This window comes from Colletotrichum graminicola (genome assembly GCF_000149035.1).
Source record: "Colletotrichum graminicola M1.001 genomic scaffold supercont1.1, whole genome shotgun sequence".
NCBI lineage: Eukaryota > Fungi > Ascomycota > Sordariomycetes > Glomerellales > Glomerellaceae > Colletotrichum > Colletotrichum graminicola.
In genome coordinates this window covers 951,409-973,306 of record NW_007361005.1, presented here as the reverse complement: position 1 = coordinate 973,306, position 21,898 = coordinate 951,409, and the positions used below count along the sequence as shown (strand labels likewise).

General features: G+C 45.0%; 4 protein-coding genes across 4 annotated transcripts; 2 read left to right on the top strand and 2 right to left on the bottom strand.

Annotated features, from left to right (window-relative positions):
- Positions 1-2,571: 2,571 nt before the first annotated feature.
- Positions 2,572-3,315, bottom strand: GLRG_00252 (uncharacterized protein; the record flags this gene model as incomplete). The annotated part of the gene is made up of 2 exons (XM_008090937.1): positions 2,572-2,936; positions 3,024-3,315. The coding sequence occupies 2 exons, from the start codon at positions 3,313-3,315 to the stop codon at positions 2,572-2,574; spliced, it is 657 nt and encodes a 218-aa protein (XP_008089128.1).
- Positions 3,316-5,423: 2,108 nt separating this feature from the next.
- GLRG_00251 (nucleotide sugar dehydrogenase) lies at positions 5,424-6,833 on the bottom strand (the record flags this gene model as incomplete). The annotated part of the gene is made up of 1 exon (XM_008090936.1): positions 5,424-6,833. The coding sequence occupies one exon, from the start codon at positions 6,831-6,833 to the stop codon at positions 5,424-5,426; it is 1,410 nt and encodes a 469-aa protein (XP_008089127.1).
- Positions 6,834-9,824: 2,991 nt separating this feature from the next.
- GLRG_00250 (uncharacterized protein) lies at positions 9,825-11,825 on the top strand (the record flags this gene model as incomplete). Its single annotated transcript, XM_008090935.1, has 1 exon — positions 9,825-11,825. One exon carries the CDS (start codon positions 9,825-9,827, stop codon positions 11,823-11,825), a length of 2,001 nt encoding a protein of 666 aa, XP_008089126.1.
- A 1,669-nt stretch (positions 11,826-13,494) lies between these two features.
- Positions 13,495-14,604, top strand: GLRG_00249 (uncharacterized protein; the record flags this gene model as incomplete). Its single annotated transcript, XM_008090934.1, has 1 exon — positions 13,495-14,604. One exon carries the CDS (start codon positions 13,495-13,497, stop codon positions 14,602-14,604), a length of 1,110 nt encoding a protein of 369 aa, XP_008089125.1.
- Between the last annotated feature and the right edge of the window lie 7,294 nt (positions 14,605-21,898).

Below are 21,898 nucleotides of genomic sequence, written 5' to 3'. Positions count from 1 at the left end.
TGGGCGGCGTTGAAGGTGGGAAAGGGGGGTGGGAAGAGAGGGAGAGAAAAGAAGGTGAGGGAGAGAAAGATGGATGGCGACGAGACGAAGATGCAAGCTGCGTGATGAATCGCCGGTTGGCGAGAGATGCAATGCAGATGTGATGTGTGGGCGGGCGGCAATGGTCGAGGCTGGTATTTTCCCGCTTTCAGGCTCGCGAGGTGGGACGGTATCCACGGCAACGTCCCGCATCCCTGTTGTCTGTTGATCTTCCCTGCTCGTCCCTGTCTATCCCTGCCCTATCCGACCCTGGCTGGTGCTTCCGTCTGTCTTCCTTGTTCCAAGCGGTACGTACTGCTTCGGACGGAGCCAAAAGCTGCGCTGTCTTTGGTAGTGGGTTTTGGGAAACAGCTACCCCGCCATTGGCCAATTTCCCGTATAGTATCCGTACCGGTACCACGTACTCCGTACTCCGTACTTACTGCCCACCATTGCTGCACCTCTTATTAGTAGAAAGTGCGAATCGGTGGTGCTATAGGTAACCGGTAGTAGCGCCACGCAGCTACCGGTTGGTTCGTATACTGTATGCTACTACCTAGTATACTCCGTAGTGTGGCTGTTTGTTGAGAGGAGGCATGATACCCTGGTCCGTCTTAGTTAAGCTGACAGGCTAGCGTCGTTGTACCCCGTTCAAACGTGGGAAAGGGCGAGCAGCCGCAGCATCTCGGATTATCTTATCGTCTGTCTGTTAATGTTGAAGGCTGGGGAAGTGGGAGGGGGAAGGTGTCGCGTGGGCTGGTTTCTTGGTTCTTGGTTCAATGACGATGAAGGCCGCATTGCGCCTTTCCCACATGGACTTGACACTTGACGGGACCTCGAGATGGACGAGTCGCATCGTACGTACGTACCTCTGTATTCACAGTGGTAGGGCTGCCCTATTTTGAATGACAAACATGGACGATCAAACAGATGCCGCAATGCCGCAATGTCGCAAACGCACACCATCAATCACCCGCAGCTCTGGTTCTGGTAGCGCATCGGAGCATTTGCTTTGTTTACATGGGCATGACACAACACAACATCGCATCGCATCGCATCCCGTCGCGCCGCATGTTACCGCAACGTCGCCAATGGCCTCACTGCAAGTCATCCCGCTGCCCCCAGCAACGCTACCAACCCGAATAATCAATGTCGTGTGCAGCTAGCTGCTGCCTTGCATCAGGCTAGACTCATGCACCTCGTAACTCTCTTTCTCACTCACTCTCACTCACTCTCACTCCCTCACTTACTCATTCATATATAACACCTCATCATCGCATATGACCCGATCCCCTCGCGCAGCATGCATGCATGCACGCACTCACGCACGCTCCACTTACCATCACAATAAAAAGCCCGACTGAAGGTCGTCAAATCATGAACCCGATCTGCTCATTTCGGCTCTTTCCCATCCCATGTTTCCCGCCCCACCCTATTGTGGATATCCTCGGGTGCGGGCTCCAGCGGTGAGGCACAGCCAGCCAGCCAGCCCGCCTTGCATCACCTGCGCCTCCTCTCACCACCACACTTTCTTCTTCTCAAACCTTCACAAGCCCGTCCGTCCTCTTCCTAGCACCAATCATGCTTTCTTTTTCCATCGAACCTCAACCGTTGTCTCAGATGTCGGCGTTGAGCTGCCACTATCCTTCTCCCTTTTTTCTTTGTCCTGGAAACTACCATCCATGAAACGACAAAACGAATGCAAATGAAATAAACAAGTCCAGGTCTGTCCGTCTTGCCCCTTGCTCCCCCCCCTTCCCTCTCTTGGCCCCACGTCCAGCACTCCCTCCCCCAGACTCGGGCCGAAAATCCTCCTTGTCGGATCCCGTTGGCTTGCTGGATCCCCCTTCCTCGACCTGCCCAGCCCAGCTCAAGTCCATCTTGGTATAGGCCGGCCCGCAAGCCAACACGCTTAAGGACCGGAACCTCGGGGCTGGGGACGCGAACCCGCCGATTCTCCCCTTGCAAACCTGTCAAAGTGTCGGCTTAGCGTGCGTACTTTCGTGATTTCCCGACGTCATCGCCGGCCTTTGCCTCCTTTCTGAGGTCCGTTGCCCGGTGGATTCCTCAATTGCCGTCGTAACTGTGATGTCTCCCGGACGCAGCTCTGCGTGGGTCCAGCCCACGACATTATCTGGCCTCTAATAAGCACATGGGTCCTTTGCGGGTGGTTGGTTTGGCCAGTCTTGACGTAATCTTGATGCTCGGGCACTCGTCCGATACTCTCTCTCTTGGAACCTCCCGCCTTATCACCTGCATCCACGTAGCCGCGTCTCCATGGCCCACACCCACTAGCGCCTACCAGACTTATCTGATATCCGAGCTATTTCCATCGCGCATTTTGCTTCGGGTGTTGGCGGGACCACAGATGTGAGCGGACAATCGCGGTCATGATTGTTGGCACTGCTCAACCCTCATTTGGTCCTCTTGATACACCCATGGACATGTGTGTACACCTGTCAACCTATCGCCATCGAAGAGTGTACCCAACGAAACTGTTTCTTTTTGTCGTGCCCGCATAATTCCTTGATCGGTACTTGAGACTATGCTGCTTCAAGCGCCCACCATCCGTAACCTACTACACGTCCCGCCCTCGCAGATGACAGGCGGTGTCTTTTCCCCACCGTGTCCGTTGCCCGTCGCCTCGTCCATCTCGTAGCCGTGCTGCCCGCTCTTCTCGTCGCCCGCGTCCGCGGTGCCCGAAGCCCGCCTCTTCAGTCTCGCCCGTCGTTGAAAGTACCCCGCCGCCCCGAGCGCGACGATCCCGAGCGCGACACCGATACCGATGCCGGCTTTGGCGCCGGTGCCCAGCCCGCCGCTGGAGCCGGAGGACCCGCCCGTGGGAGATGCCGCTGCCGTCGTCTCCGGCCCGCGTCTCGCGACGAACGAGGACGCCCGGGAACTGTGGCTATCTTGGGCTTGTTTCCCTCCCCGTCAGCCATTCAGGTCCGTGTAAAAGACTGCAAAAGAAGAAATAAGTCAGGGGGGGGGGGGGGGGGGCTTACCGAGTAGATTCTGCGGGAAGCAGACGTCGCTCGCCCAGCTGGGGTCGGTGCACGTCCCATGGGCATAGCCGATCATGTCCCGAGCCGCATCGTCGTCGTCGTCGAGACGGCAGAGGCCGTCGGGAAGGCACGCGTCCGCCGACGCGCAGCAGACACTCGCGGCCGTCTTTGCGTCGCACGGCACGTCGGCGCTCCGGTCGCCGCCGGGGTAGTAGCAGGGCCCTTGGGCCGTGGCGAGCCGGAGCAGCAGCGCTGTCACGCCGATGAGCGCGGCGCTGCGCGTCAGCATCATGTTGGAACGAACTCTCGTGGTGTGTGCTGAGTACTGTTGCCCCGGAGGATGTAGGCTGAGATGCGAAAGAGAAGGCTGGGCAGTGGCAGTGCGGCTGACGTCGAGTTTTGCGCGGGGGGGAGGTAGTCATCATTCGTTGGAAGGAACGTTCTGCACGGCGAATCCGTTGCGCTGGCAGGGGTTATTGTCAAGGTAACCCAAGAAGGAAGGTGGAAATGTCCGCAAGAAAACATCTACTGTAGACACTACCTTGTGTATGTAATCAAACGGATGAGGTGCAGCTCATTGACCTGCGCTTACAGCTAACGGTGGTGGCAAGGGGACAGAATATTCTATAATGTCTCTACATCTTTGGAGACGGCTGCCGCGAGCGTCGCTCATGCCATGTCTCACATCTCTGAAGAACACGACCAAAATGAACCACGCCTCTGTGGTTGGATAACCGCACCATCCGCCAGGTCTGGTTCGACGATATCGCCGCCGGCTCGACCTTCAAGGACGTCGACCCGGCCCGGAGAGGGAGGGGGCAAGACGGTGGTGGGCGGAAGTGTTTGGGACTTCGTTCTGGTGTACACATGGCAGTCTTGGCAGTCAACGCCCCATTTCCAACCTTGACGGCAATCCTCTGGTGATGATTTAGAATGACGTCTAAAGCAATTGCCTTATGCCGTCAGGAATTTTGTACTGTATCTACCCAGATGGTGAGATCTAGCAGGGCTCATATACATGACTGTCGTTCAGGTGCAGGCCATACTTAAAGGTCACTTCACCTGTTACTTTGGCCATTGGTAATTCCTTGGGAAGTTGTAAGATCGTTATTATCACCGAAAATCGTGAGCTGCAAGAGAGCCTGACTATCTACTCCTGAAGAATGGCGTGCAGAGACCAACGATAACAAGGTCCAGGCTTACTGGGTCTGATGCGTCTCTTCCACACGCTTGGGAGGGTCAAGCTTAGAGAAACCTTGACTTGCGAAACAGTAATGGAAGGGAAAGTCTAGCATCAGATGGCGATATCGACGGAGAGAAAGACATGAAAAATTACTGAGGAGACAACGAGAAGGATGGCCGAATATCAAGCAAAATGTTCCTGCCACATGATACTAGAATGTATGCAAACGCCCCGAACAGCCGAGTAAAGTACATCATTCCTCACGCAACTTCCATCCCCTCCATCCAAAGTCTCATATGTTGTTGAGGTATGATGTAAGCCATAACGTGGAGACCACGGTAAGTGCCATAAATGCTGCTGCCTCTGTGATATTCGCGATTAGAGAATATCTAAGAACCTAAGCCAGAGGATGATCAACGCCGTAGAGAGGCCCCAAACAGCCACACATAAACCTGGAGAGCATATGGGCAACCTTGATAGACTTGAAGGCGGGGAGTTCTGGACGAGAAGTAGCCAAATCGCTCGGGGATATTGAGAACCTCTTTTTGGAACCAGTAATAGTCACGGGTGGCGATTGCTAGTTGAATAGGGTTGAGGCGGTTATCAACCCCAATCTCCGGGTCCCAATGACCTCAACGATGTTCATGTTGAAGGCTGTTGCTACTTAGATATTAACTAGGTATTCACCTAAAAAACACACCATATCTCAAACTATCATGGTTTGATTGATTACCAAGGTAGACAGGGATATCTTTGGAGCCAAAGGGGTTGCGCTTTCTGCCTTTATTACCGTCGATGCCTTATTTCCCACCCAGGAAGACCTCCGAGCATGAGATTCATATCCTCAATCCTGGCGATCTGAGGATTACATCAATTTCTTTTGATCCTAGTGGGTAATTACGTATTGATATAATCAAAGAGAAGGGAGGTGAACATAGATTGAAAGATTGGGGGAGTCACTGTTTTCAAACTGGGCCAAGCACGTAGTAAAAGAGATCTAATTAATATTAAACCCTGTCGCCGAGGTATGCAAATTGTCTACAGTATTCTCGTTCTCCCTTTTTAAGTTGTGAAACATGCAAAAGACTGCCTGGTTGCGATCCAAGTAGTATGCGTATAGACTCCATGCCCCCGTTGCCCCCTCTTAGCACTGGCGATCAAAGAAGCAAGGCCACTTTGAAGTAGATAGATGTGAAAAAGGAAAAAAAGAAAAAAGCTTAGGTGCACCACATCTCGACCTTGACGCCGCGGAGGTCTTCCAAGACGCCAAAGTCCATGCCATGCTGCCTGAAGGACACGATGATCATGTCAAACGTCTCGAGCGTCTCCCGGTTCCACTTCTCGTCAGCCAGCCGAGGAGCTGCTGGCACGGCGTTCTGCTTCACGAGCGGGTCCGCGAACATGACATCCACCTCTCCAGAGCGGACAAACTCGTGTACGAGGTCGACTCCTGGAGAGTTGCTGAGGACGGACTGCCCGGCCTTGAAGCCGACACCGACGACGAGCACGCGAGGGCGGACCAGGGCCGGAGCAGCCCCTGTCTTGGCGTCCTTCGCCAAAGAGGCAATGGCGCGTCGTGCGATGGCAGCGGGGCGGGCAGCCATCTTCTCGGCGGCAGCCCCGAGCAAGGGGAAGTCGCTGTTCGACAGGAGGTAATAGGGGTTGACGGGGATGCAATGGCCGCCGACGCCCAGCGAGGGCGTGTAGGGCATGTAGCCAAAGGGCTTGGAAGACGCGGCGGCTGCGACCTCGTAAGGGTCGATGCCGTGAGGGATGCACGCGTCAGCCATCTCGTTTGCAAAGGCGATACACATCATCCGCTGGCAGTTCTCGTAGAGCTTCATCATCTCGGCGACCTCGGTGCGGCTGACGGGAACGAGCCGGTCAAAGACCTGGCCGTAGAGACGCATGATGGATGCGAGAGAGCCGGGGATGGAGTCATCGAGTCCCGAGACGATCTTGGGGATCGCGTGGCAGGGCGGCTCGGTGCGGCCAGGATCTACGCGCTCCGGTGACATGCCGGCGTAGAAGCCGCGAGAGAGGGCGACGGGGCCAAGCAGGCTGCGGGTCATGCCCACGGCCACGGAGCTCTCGACGACGACGGTCGAGCCCGGCCTGGCATGTTGGGCGACCGTAGCAATGGCGCTCTGGAGGTACGAGGTGTCGATGCTCTTGTCTACCTTGAGCAAGGTCGGCACAGAGATCAAAAAGTGGGTTGCTTCGCGCAAGTCCGTCTTGCAAGTGGTGAAACGGATGCGCTCGCTGGGGAGCTCCTTGCGAATCTCGTTGATTCTCCTCTCGGAAACGTCGAAGCCAAGGACGTTGTAGTGGGCCGAGAAGGATTCTACCAAGTGGGTGCCGACGTAGCCGACACCGATGACGGCAACAAGAGGCTGGTCGTTAGGGTCGACTGTGGGGGAGACGTCGATGGTCTTGTCGTTGTGCAAAAAGGAATGCTCTATATACTCGGGGGGAGGCGTGACAGGCGTCAGCGGGAGTTCCATGGTAGACTTGAATGAGTCGAAGCCAGGCAATCCGAGGCCCAGTGCTTCCAAAGGAGGTGTTTCAGGAACCGGCACAGAGAGGCTACGGCTGTGAGTGAAGGGTTTATCAATGGTGATCTTCATGATAATGGCGAAATGGCGATGTTACAAGCTAGGTAGAATAAGGAATGATGGGAACTCCAAGACAGTATCGGGGACAAGAAAAGAATGCTTTGATGAACGGAACGTGATGAAAATGCTTGCTTGAGTGTGTTCATGATTCGAATCCTCAAACCTGGGCTTGGAGAAGGGGGTTATATACGGCCACGAGAGAGGAATTTTCCCCGACGATGAGCCAGCCGCTTCATTAAGCGCATGACAAATTTTTTTCATGTTACTCAGAAAAAACGACCAAGGATACTAATCACCAGGAGGTAGAAACGCAAGCAGGACGGGATGACAAGATTGAGACAGCAGGGGTTGTCGCAAAGCGAGCTATGCCGGACGGAAAGTCGCCTAGCGAAGCGCCAAAACAGCAAAAAGAAGCGCTCGTTACGACGAGATGAGTTGCCAAAAAAGACATCTAGACTAGTCTCCCAATCTGGTGGCTCACGCCCGGCGAACAAGACTCGGTAACCACGACACATGTCACCCAGCTGTCACGAAACCCCAGCAGTGGGTCGAAAGACTGCAGGTGAGCGTGCGGAATAGTAGTCCAGCACGAAGCACGAGTCCGAGCCCTATCCCCGCCGCGCTCCTTCAGCGAAGAGGTTGTCGACATGAGTAGGTGGCGAGGAGCAAGACCGTCCGTTGTGCCAAGTCCCTGATCTACCTGAGCCAGGTCTCCGGGCAGACCGAACGCTCAGACTGGGACCACGAACCGAAGGTAGGGCTTTCCTTCGACGTAGCAATGCTTTCAGCCTCATTCTTAGTTTCGGCAATGGTGGCGGCCAACGAGGAAAAAGAAATTCTGCCACTTTGGGCCGTAGGATGTGGGCTGGAAGCTGGTGCTGCTTGAACAGGGCTGCAACGCAGACGTTGCAGGGGGAGGGTGTAGTTAGCCTACTATGGATATAAAGTTAAATATTTACCTCCAGGTATGCTTCTAAGACATAAAAGGCACCTCGCGGGGGTATCGGGGAGTACCCGATTCCGGCATAGCCCGGCTATCCGGGCCGCCACATGGCGCGTCGATGCCTTTCCGCTTCTGGCCTTGGTTCCTGAATCGACCCCTTTCTTTTGTACTTCTCGGTGTGAGGGAAGGGAAGACGAAGTGGCCGTACAAGTGGCCGTCATGACAACCAAAGTGACGCGAGCCCTACACCGCGGCCCTTTGTGAGAATGACTTTTCACTTATGCCTCTACTCTACTGCGAACCGTCGAATCTATGCCACTAATATCTCCTCATACTTCCCTACATACGTCATTGCCTCTTGGGCATGAAATCAATTCACCTCTTGACAACTTTGAGAAGAGAGGGTCACCTGATGGACAAATCTCCTGATCGACAGGCTGATGATGAGTGGATAAGGGGCTCCGTGTTTCTTCTCAAGATTTGCGCAGGGACATACATGGCTTGGCTAGATGATCCCATTCCAGCCGGACGGGTATTCCGTGACTGGCCCATGCTAGCATGCACGTGCCTGATGAATGCTGTTGTCGACAGTGAGGGCAGTCGCCGAATAATCCAGTCCCAGAAGTCTAGGACATAATAGGATCAGCGTATATCCAGCCAAGGCCATGAGGTCAGGATCTGTGTTTGAGACATCAACCACATTGCCTTGCAATGGATAGAACTTTGCCGCTATGCCAATTCTACGACAACGATTATCCTCTATTACCTCCTAGAGATTACACAATAGCTATGCAAACTTTACTATACCATCGCTCATATTCGCCCATCTTAACCTTGCATTCTTCTTCATGTATCAACTGCGGAATCACGCTAGCCACTCTTTTGTTCCCTCCCGTAAATTTTCAGGCATTTAACAGAGATAGATGGCAAAAATATTGTCAACGCAAGCTTAGTCAAACTTACTTCACAAGTAATCATGAGGCCAGTGCCACACACGGGATTCGCGAATGTCGGTCAAGCCTCACGCCAACCAACTAGTCTATGTTTTAGTTTCTTGGCATTTAAGCATAACTAGGTTCTTCTTACAACGTGCAATGGTTTTTGAGGCGTCAATCCCTGCAGCCACACTTCTGCCGGCCATACCGGACCCCGACAAATGCATAGCGCTTCAGCCGCGGCTAACAATCCCCCAGATTCTCAACCTTGGGATTGCTTCTTACCGCTACCAACAGCCATGCCTCCAATAACTATGCAGTAGCACCTTAGTCTCCTCCTGACAACAGCTTGAAGGTCGACAGCCTTCAACTGATACTAGCCCTTCTTGGAAATAAAGGGAAGACTTTGACTGACAGGCAGACCTGAAATCCAGTATCGTTCGAGTTCCGATGGCGACATCAGTGCACTGCGCTCAAACTGGCACTATGTGCTCAGACAGGTCGAGAGCCGAAAATACGGTGCTAGAGTAGGTATACGAACCAATCAACTACATTATCTGTCAGCAAAAAGAAAACAAACCACCTGCCAAGGAATGAAGCGAGCCTCTAAATCGACAGCCAAATCTCGGACTTCAAGTTTTGGCAGATATACTTGAAGATTTGCAGCACTAGACTCCATCTCCTGATTGAGAACTGGTTGCTTGCCCTTGTTAGTCCCCGGCTGAGTGACCGACCGTACATCCACCGCAAGTGGTTGTATGCCGCCTCAGGTAGCAGTCCCTCTCATCCCAGGTCGCAGCTGGCAAGGAATAATTTTACATATTCCAATAATAACAAGACTCCCCTGGTCGAGTGGCGTTCGGCTTGCGATGAGAATCGTTCTCACTTCACCCCCAAGGAAGCGTATGGACCTAATTCCGCCCTGATCTAGCTGATTAAAAACAATGTGGTCTCTTGGAACACCCACGATGTTTCCCTATTCCTTTTTGTCTTTCGTTGGATAGCAGTTTCCAAACCTCGCCGCTCGTGGTGTTCCGTTCCTTTACTCCCGACAGTTTGTCGGTGCCGCTCTTTCACAGGGATACTCTGTATCCTAGCCACTCTCTCACAAATATCCACAAGACCATGACCCGGCCAGAGATTTCGCGGCCCATCGCTGTCCATACCGAGGACAAGCGTTGGACCGTCAAAACACTCTCTCCACAACTGGACACGCGTCCATCGTCTACTCATCCTCCTTCCCATATATCCCGCCCCGGGACACCGAACTCGTGGCGGAGTCAGGGTGAATGGGACACCTACTCCGCCGCCAGTGACAGCCGGCCGACCACTGCTCGAAGTTCGTTTTCATCCCGGTACACCAATGGAAACCCTAAGCGCAAGACTGGTGCCAGTGGTTTGGGCCAGGACGACGGCTTCGTTGAGAAACCGTCAAAGTTTGTCACCGAATACGGCTGGCCTATTCTTCCCGACCCTTCCAACCCCGGCAAAAAGCTCACTCCGAGACAACTCACGACGCAGAGGATCTTCTTCATCCTTCTCGTTACTATTCTCAACATCAGCCTCGCTGCGATCGCTTGTTTCGGAAACGTCGGCTTGGCGACCCTCGTCTTCATCTTATTCGTCAAGTGTAAGGACTTCGTGTCCTCGGTGTTGTCTCTGATCTGCCTCACCGGAACCTCCATCTACTATCACTTCCGCCCGCCGGCGCCGGTCTCTCAACGCTGGATCCTCTCACTGATCCCCGCCTACTCGGAGAGTGAGGAACAGCTCATCAAGACGGTTTACTCTCTGCGCGATAATGGCTGCGATCCGCACCGTCAAGTTATGTGCATCGTCCTGGACGGGAAGCCGAGGAATATCAAGAGCGAGTTCTCGCGCATTGTTGCCGACTTTGAACGCCCCTACCACTCCCTCAAATACAAGAAGAGCGACCTCAAGATCACAGCCGGCTTCATGCAAGATGTGCCCGTCATTGTCATTGAGAAGGTGAAAAACAGCGGCAAGAAGGATTCACTCGTACTCACTCACGACCTCTTCAACGCGCCTCGCGAGAACATGCCCACATACACGCGCCTCCTTCGCCAGGAAATCTGGGGCACGATCCTTCCCCAGCTGACCGAAGGCACCAATTTCCGCGCGTTCGACATGGTCTTCTGCACCGACGCCGATTCTGTCATTCACAAAGGCTGCGTGGCCAAGCTTGCCAATGCCCTAGCACGCGACAAGAACGCCATCGCGACCTGCGGGCTCGTCCTTGTGGAGCTTGAGCCCGGGTTTGAGTGGTCGTTCTGGAACCTCTACCAGCAGCTCCAGTACACCTTTGGCCAGTTCGTCCGTCGCCGTGCCGAGGGCTTTATCGGCAAGGTCACTTGCCTGCCTGGCTGCGTTACCATGATTGCTGTCCGCAAGGAGATGGCCGGCGCAATCGCAAAGTACGCCCGTCCAGTGAAGGCGGACTGGGTCGTTCATCACCAGGTCCAAAACCTCGGTACAGACCGTCGTCTCACGTACTGCATGCTCAGCCAGGATAAGAAGCTACGCACAATATTCGTGCCCGACGCCGTCTCGGAGACTGTGGCTCCTCAGTCATTCAAGCACTACGTCCACCAGCGTCGACGATGGGGCTCCAACGCCTACTTCAACAACTACTTTTACTGTGCCGGCGAGAACATGATCTTGATCACACGGATTGCCGCGGCCATCGACATTGCCCGCCAGACGCTTGTCTACTACCGTGTGCTCAACACGGTCCTCTTCATCCGCGCGCTCGTCACCGCTTTCAGCATCTGGGACATCCTGCCACTTCTCGTGGTCGGACAGTTCCCTGTCATCTGGTTCTGTATCTGCCTGGCCGTGGAGCCCTCCTTGCGCCAACGAGCCCACAAGATTGTTCTTGGGTTCTTTGTCAACAAACTCGTTTCGCCGTTCATGTCCATCATCATCTTCTCAGCCGTTGCTATGAACCTCGGCAATGCCGTCTGGGGCATGTCAGGCGTCACGGCGTCGTCCGTGCCAGCTACACCAGCCAAGGACGAGCTGTCGAAGGCAGAAGAAGGAAAGGGTGGGGTGCAGCGGCCGCAAAGTCCCATATCACGTCCTCCATCGCCGCCTGAAGTGCTTTGATGATGACTGGCAGAAGTCGCAATTGCCAGAGACACCAATACGTGTACCTCAACCTTGAAAATTCGACCGAAATTCTCATATCTGATTCATGCTCATGATGACTCAATTTTGTTTAAAATCTATTCAAAGGCGTTGTTGTATAGACAAACGGTTCGTAATGCGGAAGTAATAAAAATCATATTCAATGTATATATTCAAAACAAATTCCCTTTGTAGACCTTCATCGTTGTGGCTCCTACCTCCTTATCGAGAAGTAACTCATGTCGCTACAAGTTTGACAATAATAGGGTCATCATCGTCTACACCCGAATATTGGAAGCAAACCTCGTGGGGCCCGAAGTCGTGGAAATGCTCGATCCGAACATGCCGGTGATAATGCATGTATCCCACTCTTTGGCCGTCTCACTTGACAATATTAGGGGGGAAAGCCTTTCGTGCTATCACGGGCTACGAAGCGAGGCACCGCCACTTTTGATCGCACGCATGAATACGGCCGGCAGAAAGAGGTCGCAAGATGCTGCATTTGCCGCAAATAGGCTAGAGAACCTGGCTGTCGAGTACGGCTTGGCCATATGCCACAACTGGACTAGTAGCCCAACCTAGAGAAAAAACACATTATAGCGCCGTTCACCTCTTGCACGACCCTGGTGTGTGTCCTGCAGTCAGTCAGGGGCTAAGCCAACCCCTTCCGGGCTGAACAGTCTTTGGCTTATGCACAAAACGAGGCGGTACGTAAGCACATTCCGGCGGAGCGTGCTCCGTCACGCCTCCCGCCCGGACGGTCCTCTACTCTATTGACTTCCCGTATTCCCTCGCCCGCAATGTTGGTGCAGCCTTGTTGACCTAACGTTAGCGAAATTAATACTTCAGCATCGGATGACAACGAAGAAACTGCTGATGTCTTACTCCAACTTCCCGGTCACTGCCCCGAGCGCCTCGGGCACAACGTACACCGGAGACGCAGTCCCAACCGCAGAATTTGCTAACCTCAGCTATGGAAATGAAAAGCAACCTGAGCTAATTTGGGCTGTCATCTCAGATCACGCAATCCCTAGCTAACCACTGTCTAGATATCCAAGGAGATGTAGCGGCTGGCTGTTACTGGCCAATACGCGAAGTGCCCCCAACTGGGTCAACTCTGCCGTGCTGTGACTCTCGTCCTCGGAGAGACACCACGTGCAAGTACCAAGACATTACCGAGTGCTCGGATTGCTAAACTTTTCGCTTCATCGCTGACACGGATAATGAAGGTGGCGGCGGCGGCGGCGGCTGGTCCTTGGGCTCCGTAATCGCCTTCTGCACGCTGTAGGCCATGAAGCGATAGTCGTCGTTCACACGCAAGCCGTGTGCCAATGTGTGAAGTTGACTAGCTAGCTATCTTTTCACCTCATAGCGCAAGGGTCTGTATGCAGAGCCCTATTCAGCTCCAAGTCACGAACACATCTGTGACTCTCTAGCCTCAAACATGGACATATAATAAGTATGTGATCATCCGCCATCTCACAATCTCTTCCTCGTCACACTCTTCAGATCACAGCTAGACAACGAGCTCTCCTTTCATTATATCTTCCACTCTCCTTTTGAACAACTTGTGCTTGCAAGGTTTCTCTCGTTTCAATCCCAATCCCACACTGTTTTTACACACGTGTATAATCCGATATCAGCAACAATGCAGCTCATCAAGTCTCTTGTCAGTCTGCTCCCCATGGTGGCGATGGCCTCGGCCGCTGCGATATCGTCTGTGATCCCCGAGGAAGTTGATCCTACCATCACTTCTGTTGCTGTCCCCGCCGCTGCAGACGGTTCTGGCGTTCCAATCCCCGCCTCCGTTTCTAGCGGCCTCGACAATCGAGTTATTACCGCTGTCATTGATGCCACTACCTCAGTGACCAAGACCTTCAAAACGACCGTCACCACTGAGAGTCGCATCATTACCGCAACCTCTCGCACCACCGTTGCCACAGAGAACCTCGTCCTTACTTACACGTCGAGAACCACGGCCGCCACCCAGACCCTCGTGCTTACTTACACGTCGAGGACCACTGCCTCGGTCCAGACCCTCGTCCTGACTTACACGTCAAGGACCACTGCGGCCACCGAGACCCTGACCCGCACTGCCCGTACTACTGTCGACGCTTCGGAGACCGTCACTTACACTCCTACCGTGACCGGCGAGCCTACTACCGTCTACTCGACCTTTACGGATGTCACAACTTTACCTAGTACCGCTTACGAGACCACGACAGAGGTTTCTACGGTTTTCCTTGACGAAACGACGACTATGCCTACAGTCGTGTATGCCACGGAGTTTTCGACCGAAACACGCGTACAAACTGTTGACGAGACCACAACCATCGGAAGCACCATCTACACCACTGCCACAGCCGTCGTTGACACGACCATCTACGACACTCAGTTTGCCGTCATTGAGTCCACTCAGTACAACATTGCCACAGTTCCGACCACCATTTACACAACCGAGGTCGTCCCCACGACCTCGTACGCTACGGAGATTATCAACTCGACCATCACTGCAGCCGTGACTGAGACTGCCACCACTACAATCACCCAGACGGCAACTGTCACAAACCAGTCTGTGTGCCTTTACAGATATGCGTACATCACTCGCACCCAGACCGCGAGTGTTGCTCCCCGCTATTCGACCTACACGGTCTCAACCATCACCTGCCTCCCTGCCGAGCCCACTTGTGACTCGCGCACGGGCAACTGCAACAAGTTTGCTCGCCTGGTCCTCAACGCCGAGCCTACTGCAGCCTGATTCGCTTTTACAGACGAATATGGGTTTTCGGGCAGTGGCGGTAGCCAATACTATAGGAGCGCACGATAGACATGGAGACGCGCCGTCGATTGTTTATTTCATCTGGATTGTCATCTCCTGATTATTGATAAATGCTCCGTTCGCAGCGTGCAGTTGGACAATGTTAGCGGAGGGCGAGTGGACGATGTATTAATGGAAAATATTGTAAAGACTTCTTTTTACCTGCTGGTAATCTAGATTACTAATTTACTCTAAAAGCTTGGGCACATTCGCGTTCGATAAATGCTCGTGACATGTGATTTACGGTCTGCTTATGGACAAGTCGGCATCCAGGGCCTGGCTTTGCTATCTACAGTTCAGGTGGACGTGTCTGGTGGTAAAGAAAGAAGCGCCTGCTATCACCTACAACTCTTTTGCACCCGCAAACATTACAATACTAAACGTACGGCTCCACATGCTTCCATCGCCCTCTTCGATGTGAAAGACAAGGTAGTCGACTCCGGCCTCCTCTCCGCCGGCCGTAACATACGTGACTCTAATCCCACTCACAGTTCACCTTGCCCTTGTCCCCGACAAAGGCGGTAAACGTAGGCTGCATTCTAAAATAATAATATACGGTGCGTCTTTCGACATCAATTGGAATTCATAACCGCTGCAATGTGTCTCACTCCAGAGTATCAGCCAACAGGCAACATGACGACGGGCGGCCGAGACCTGACGGGGTCAGTCCCCACGGCATTCTCTGGATCACCGTAATAACACAGTTTAGAGGGGACTTCACATAAAACTTTAAGATGCCGTAGACCTAACGCAATGTTGAAATTGGTCGTCCTGTTGTAGGGAGGGGGAATCCGCATATCAATAGGCGGCAGAATTCGAATCATCGAAAGATACTCATTACACAGACATGACTCGGGCCATAGCAAGATGAGAAGCTAGGGGCCACAAAAAGCTGCTCTTGGTTAGTCATTGAGCACTGTGCGGGGCCACTAACGGATAAAGAAATGCTGAGCATTAAGAGTTCTCAAAGCATTATAATACTGTTGGTTTCACCAGGTTGGTGATACGGTTAACCGTACGTATCAATAGGCAGTAACAAATAATAGGGGTAAATACTAGTTCTAAATTATACGTAAAGGAAAAGAAACTATTATAGGATTACGCAGCAAATCCACCGCGTAATATCCCTATAAATCTAGTAGATCTATAGTAAATTAGCTGTAGTTATTCTAGCCGTTTAGCGTTAATCTATACTACTAATATCTAGGTAATAGTTAATATTATAACACTAGTAATCTTCTAAAGTACTATAAATTATCTTATTTTCTAGTTATCTATAAAGGGCCTAAAAACGTAATAAAAACAAAAGGCTAAAAAGTATTTAATACTTTTTATATATATAACCTATTATATATATAAAACCTATTTATTTATTTATATCTCTAATTAACTACTATTAATTAACTACTTTAGCGCTTTATTAGGTAATATCTTTATAAATCTATTTACTAGGTTATTTTCTTTTTATATTTATTAGATCTTATAGATCTTATATTACTTATATAACTAGTAAAGCGCTATAATATTAATTATAAGTTACTTTTTTTTAGTAGTGCTAAGCTTTATAAGGCACTTATAAAGAGAGTATAAGTTAGTATAAAGAATTATTAGGGTTTATAGTAACTTAAGGCAGTTAGTAATTATTATAAGTATAGTGCTAATTATATAAGTAATATTAGTGCTAGTAACTATACTATAGACTTTAGAGGCTAGTATACTATATATAACTCTTTTACACTTTATTAAGCTAAAGTAAATAATATTACTAGTAAGTATAAATTTCTTATTATTAGTAATAAGTTATATAGTACTACTTTTATTAGTAAGTATAATAATAAAACTAAGTTATAATATAAAATTATAGTTATTAATAAATAAGCTATTAATAAATATAAAGAGCTTTATAGTTATAAGGTTAATTAGCTAAAAAAGTAGGCTATAGTTAAGGTAACTTATTTACTACTTAATCTAGTAGTTAAGAGCCTTAATCTCCTCCTTTATAGGCTCTTAGTGTTATATAGTAACTAAATAGTTAAAGTAAGCCTTAGGTTAGTAAATTAATATAATATACGCCTTATAGGCCTTTTACTAGATAAAATCTTACTTAGTAGTAAGTAAATTTATATTAACAGGCTAGAGCTTCTTACCTTAATCTTTTTAGTAAAATTTTATTTTACTATTATAGCTAAGGGAAAGCATACTACTATTAAAGATAATAAAATTATTAATAGTTAATAGTTACTTAGGCTTTATAGTAAAGGTTACCTTCTTAAGCTTCTTCTCCTTATAGGTAGAGAATTTATTATTTATAAGGCTAATTATATTATCTATTTATATACTAATAAGGCTAAAATCCTTATTATTAGCTAATAAAATAAGTAGGTAGAGGTTAAAGGTTAATAAATCTATCTAGAGATTCTCTTTATAGTAGTAGTTATATATAGCCTACTAGTAGGTACCTACCTTAGTAATACTATAAAGTAGCTTTATTACCTTTATAATAAAGTTACTAAGGTAAAGATAGTAAATTTATATAAGAAGTCTTATAAGAATAATATAGTTAAGTGGTGTTATAGATTAGGTATACGCCTAAGTAATATTATATAACTAAAGGTAAAATCTATATTATAAAAGTAATAAGGTAAAAGTAAAGATTAGTTACTAGGCTATTTATTAGATTATAAGTAACTATATAAGAATTATTTTCTTACTATTATTAGTATAACCTTAAATAACTAACTATAATTTCTTATATAGTTACTTATTTTTTCTTTTAACCTTACGTACTATACGTAACTTAAAGATCTATATATTACTATACGTTTTCTTATTATAAGTAATAATATAAAATATACTATAGTTAATAAGGGCTTTTACCTCTACCTTATTAGATTCTTTAAAAGGCCTACTAGGCGTAGTAATAATACCTTTTTCTTATAGTTTAATAGTAAGTGTGTAGTTAGCTTCCTTTTTTATAGTAAGGTATATATTAAAGATATTAATAGTAAGGTATATCTTATAAAAAAAGGTAGTAATTAGGTTCTTCTATAGGTAGCTATAGCCTTATTATAAGGGCGGCCTATTATTAATAATAATAGTATTACGTACTTCCTCTATAGATTTACTAGCTGTTATAGGCTCTTCTTCTTATACTTATATAGGATTATTACCTTCTTTAGCTATTATAAGTAGTAGCGCCTATAGGCCTTCTTTTTATACTATATAGTATAGCTTTACTATAGTAATATAAAAATTATATAGGCTATAAGGTAATTTAATAGTATAGGTAGTACTATTATTAGTAAGTAGGTAAAACAGGCCCTACTAGCTGTCTTTCTTACGCTATATATAAATAAGTAATTAAAGAGGTAGCGCTATAGTATTTATTATATCTAAGCTATTATATATTACTAGCGTATTATATACTTATCTTTTTATATAGATTTACTACACTACGTTTATAGCCTTTTTTACTACTTTAGTGCGCTATATAGTAGAAAGGGCAGGTAGTAAATTATCTATAATATAGGGGTATACCCTAAAAATAAGTAAAGTTAGTATAAGGCTATTAAGGCTAGTAGTATTATTAATAGCTTTAATAGCTAATTAAAAGGTAACTTTAGGCTTATAATTACTATCTATATAGATAATCTTATACGTATAGTAAAGGGTAGTATAGTATTACTTAACTTTACTAATAAATTAATAGGCCTTAATAGGCACTTTATTAACCTTAATAGATAACATATAGGTAGTATATTTAAATTTAGCTATATAAAAATTTAGGCTAGTATTAGTAGTAATCTAATTAGGCAGGCTAAAGTATATATTAATTTAATATATCTATAGTGCCTCCTAAGTGTATTCTATAGTAATTAAATATAAGAATCTTACTATATTAAACGCTATAGCTAAGTTAACTATTTAAAGTATAGGCTTATTACCCTTTAAATATATTACGTTAATAATAATTTTATAGTTAAATTTATAGTTATTATATAGTGTAAACTTAAAGTAACTAGGCGCCTTTACGTTAAGTTAGTAGTAATAGTAGTATTTATTAATCTCTTTAAGTATAGTAAGAGAGGTTAATTTACCTACTTATTTAAGTAGCTTATAAAGGTAATTTACTAATAGGTAACTAAATTAGTAGTAAGTTTAGTATAATTTACTATCTATAAGGTGCTACTTTATAATAGTACTTTTAGGTAGTTCTAAAAGTATCTATATATAGCCTTATTTTTAGGTAATAGGTATAATAATCTTATCCTTAATAAGCTAGTTAGTAAGGTTATTAAATTTTACACTATAGTAATCTATATCCTATAGGCAAAAGAGAAATAGTGTATTACTTATTATTATATAAAAAACAAGATTACTAATTAGTATAGGTATATAGATTACACTAAGGGATTTATAGTAATCCTTACTACTAAAGTAAATTATTACTTTACTAGTATAAGTAGTATCTAATAGGATCCTCTTACTAAGGTGTTTCTTAAGTATAAGGTACTATTATTAGCTAGCTATAAATACTTTAGCTACACTAGTGTTAGGCATAATACCTTAAAATATTAATATAAAGTAGTAGTTATTAAATATAAAAATATTACTACTTTTTATAGTTAGATTAGGTAGTGCCTTTTTATATAGATTTTTATAAGTAATAGTATAAAAAGTTACTTAGTTATATAACTTTTTATAAGTAGATAGGCTATTAATTAACTACTTACTAAAGTATATAGTAGATATAAAAAACGTAGTAAATTTATAGTTTTTACTATCTAATAAGTAAGCTTTATTATCTTTACTTACTTCTTTAAGATAAATTAGCTTATTACCTTTATAGTTAATAAGAAAGTAACTAAAGGTAGCTTATAAAGCCTATATAAAGTAGGTGCTTTTATACTATATAAAGGAGGCTTATTATTCCTCCTTAGTGTACTTAGTTAACTAATAGCCTAATTTACTATAGATAAAGCACTTCTTAAATAAATAACTATTAGGTAGTGCTTTACTACTAGCTAACTATAAAGGGCCTTATAAATAGCCTTACTATCTCTAGGGGTCTACCTTATAGTTATACTAGCTATTATACTTATAGTTAACTTAGTATTAGTTATTACTATAATTATTATTAGTAAAGTATTATAACTATAGCTTATAGTAAAAAAGTAAATTTACTATACTACTACGTAATTATATATAAAGGCTACTAAAGGTAGTAAGTAAATTAAGGATAGTAATAAAGTATTTAGGCACGCTATAGCAGTAAGTAAGTAATTACTTATAATAATCTTTATTATATAAGGTGCTATTATAAGTAGTTACCTACACTAACTAGGTAATTTATATAATAAGTGCCTTAAGTACTTTAAGCTTACTTTTACTAGCGTTTTCTTTAGTAATTAAATTAAAAGAGGTATAGTAAAGCTTAGCTAGGTATAAAAGATATACTTTATTACCTTTAAAGCGTTATTTAAGTTTTACTATTATTATATTAAAATTATTAAAATAACTAAGTAATAAGGTAGTATAATACTTATATAGCTCCTCTTTAAGTATTACTATTACTACTATACTATAGTGGTTTTATAGTATACCTATATAGATATAAAGGTTATAAAAAAATAGTAACTTTAAGTTAATAGTTTTATATAGGCTGCTACTATATATTAAACCTAGGTTATTTATATAGAACTTTATTAAGTCTATTAATTACCTTAGCGTTAGGCTACTTTACTTACTTATTATAGTAGTAGTTATAGTAGGCGTTACTATAGTTAAAAAACGCAGCTAGACTTAGGCTTTATATATTATTACTATTATCTAGGGTTTCTATAGTAATAAGGCTAAAGGGAGGTATAAATAATAGATTATTTATATAAGGTTACCTTAGTAATTACTAGTAATTTATAGGTAACTACTTACTTAGTTACTTTAGCTATAAGTATAGCCTTAATAAGTAACACTACTATATTAGTAATATCTTTATAGAAATTAGTATTTATTAGCTACTCCTTAAACCCTTTAGTTTTATAAGTAATAGTAGCTATTATCTCCTTATTCTATATAACTTACTTATTATTATAAGTAGCCTTATAAAGTTATAATATAACTATTAAATTCTTTAATTAGTTAATTTATACTCCTTAACTAGTAAGGTAGTTATATAACTTCTTAGTTACTTTATATAGTAACGCTATAAAGTCCTTAGTTAACTAATCTTTAAAGTTAAATTACGCTTTCTTTTAGAGGATACTATATAAGTAGTTATAGTATTTATACTTAGAGATATAGAACGTAGTAATAGTAGTAAGTATATTCTTTCTCTTAGTAGCTATAAGATCTTATAGTAACTTAGTAATATAGTCCTTCTACTATTAGTTAGTAAGGATAAACTCTTTTAGCCTTTCTAGCACTTAGTATTTACTTATAATTACCTCTACTTACTTAGCTACGTTAGGTAGTAGTACGTACTTAAGGTAAATTTCCCTAGGCTACCTAGTAGTGTTATTACCTTATACGTCACTTACGCCTTCTTTACCTTAGTGGCTTATCTTAGTTACTTACTTATAATTACCCTCTATTAGCCTAACTACCTCTTAGTTATAGGCGTTTCCCTTAACTGCTATTAAAGGGTGTATATATCTATTAGGGGATTTACTACTAGTAGTATAAGTAATTATAAAGACTTATAGTTAAATAAAAACTTAGAAAGGGAAGGCTTATAATAGGCTTATAGATAATAAAGGCTATTACGTTAGTAATATAAGATAACTTAAAGAAAGAAAAATAAGAAAAAATATTTAAAAAGAAAAAGTTAGTAAGCTTTATAGGCTTATAATAAAAAAAAGGTAAAAAGTAAATAATTACTAATTAATAATAAGTTAGTATATAAAGTAAGGTGTTTTTTATAGTTAAGAGTGCTTTTTATAAAGTAATAAGGCTTATATATATAGATATAAATTACTAGGCCTTTACTAACTATAGGAGGTTAGGTATTATTATCTTAGTAATTAACCTATAAGGGCGTGTAGTATAATAGCGTTATAAGGGTATTTATAGTAACGTTTTTTAGTAAGGCCTACTCTAGGCCTCTATAAGTAGTTAATAACGTTATTACCTCTTCTTATAATACCTTACTAATCTATAGTATTTTTAGTAGTAGTTATAGTAAAGTTAACTACTTTTTAGTGTTAGTTTTACTAGGTTAGTAATATAGTTAATATTA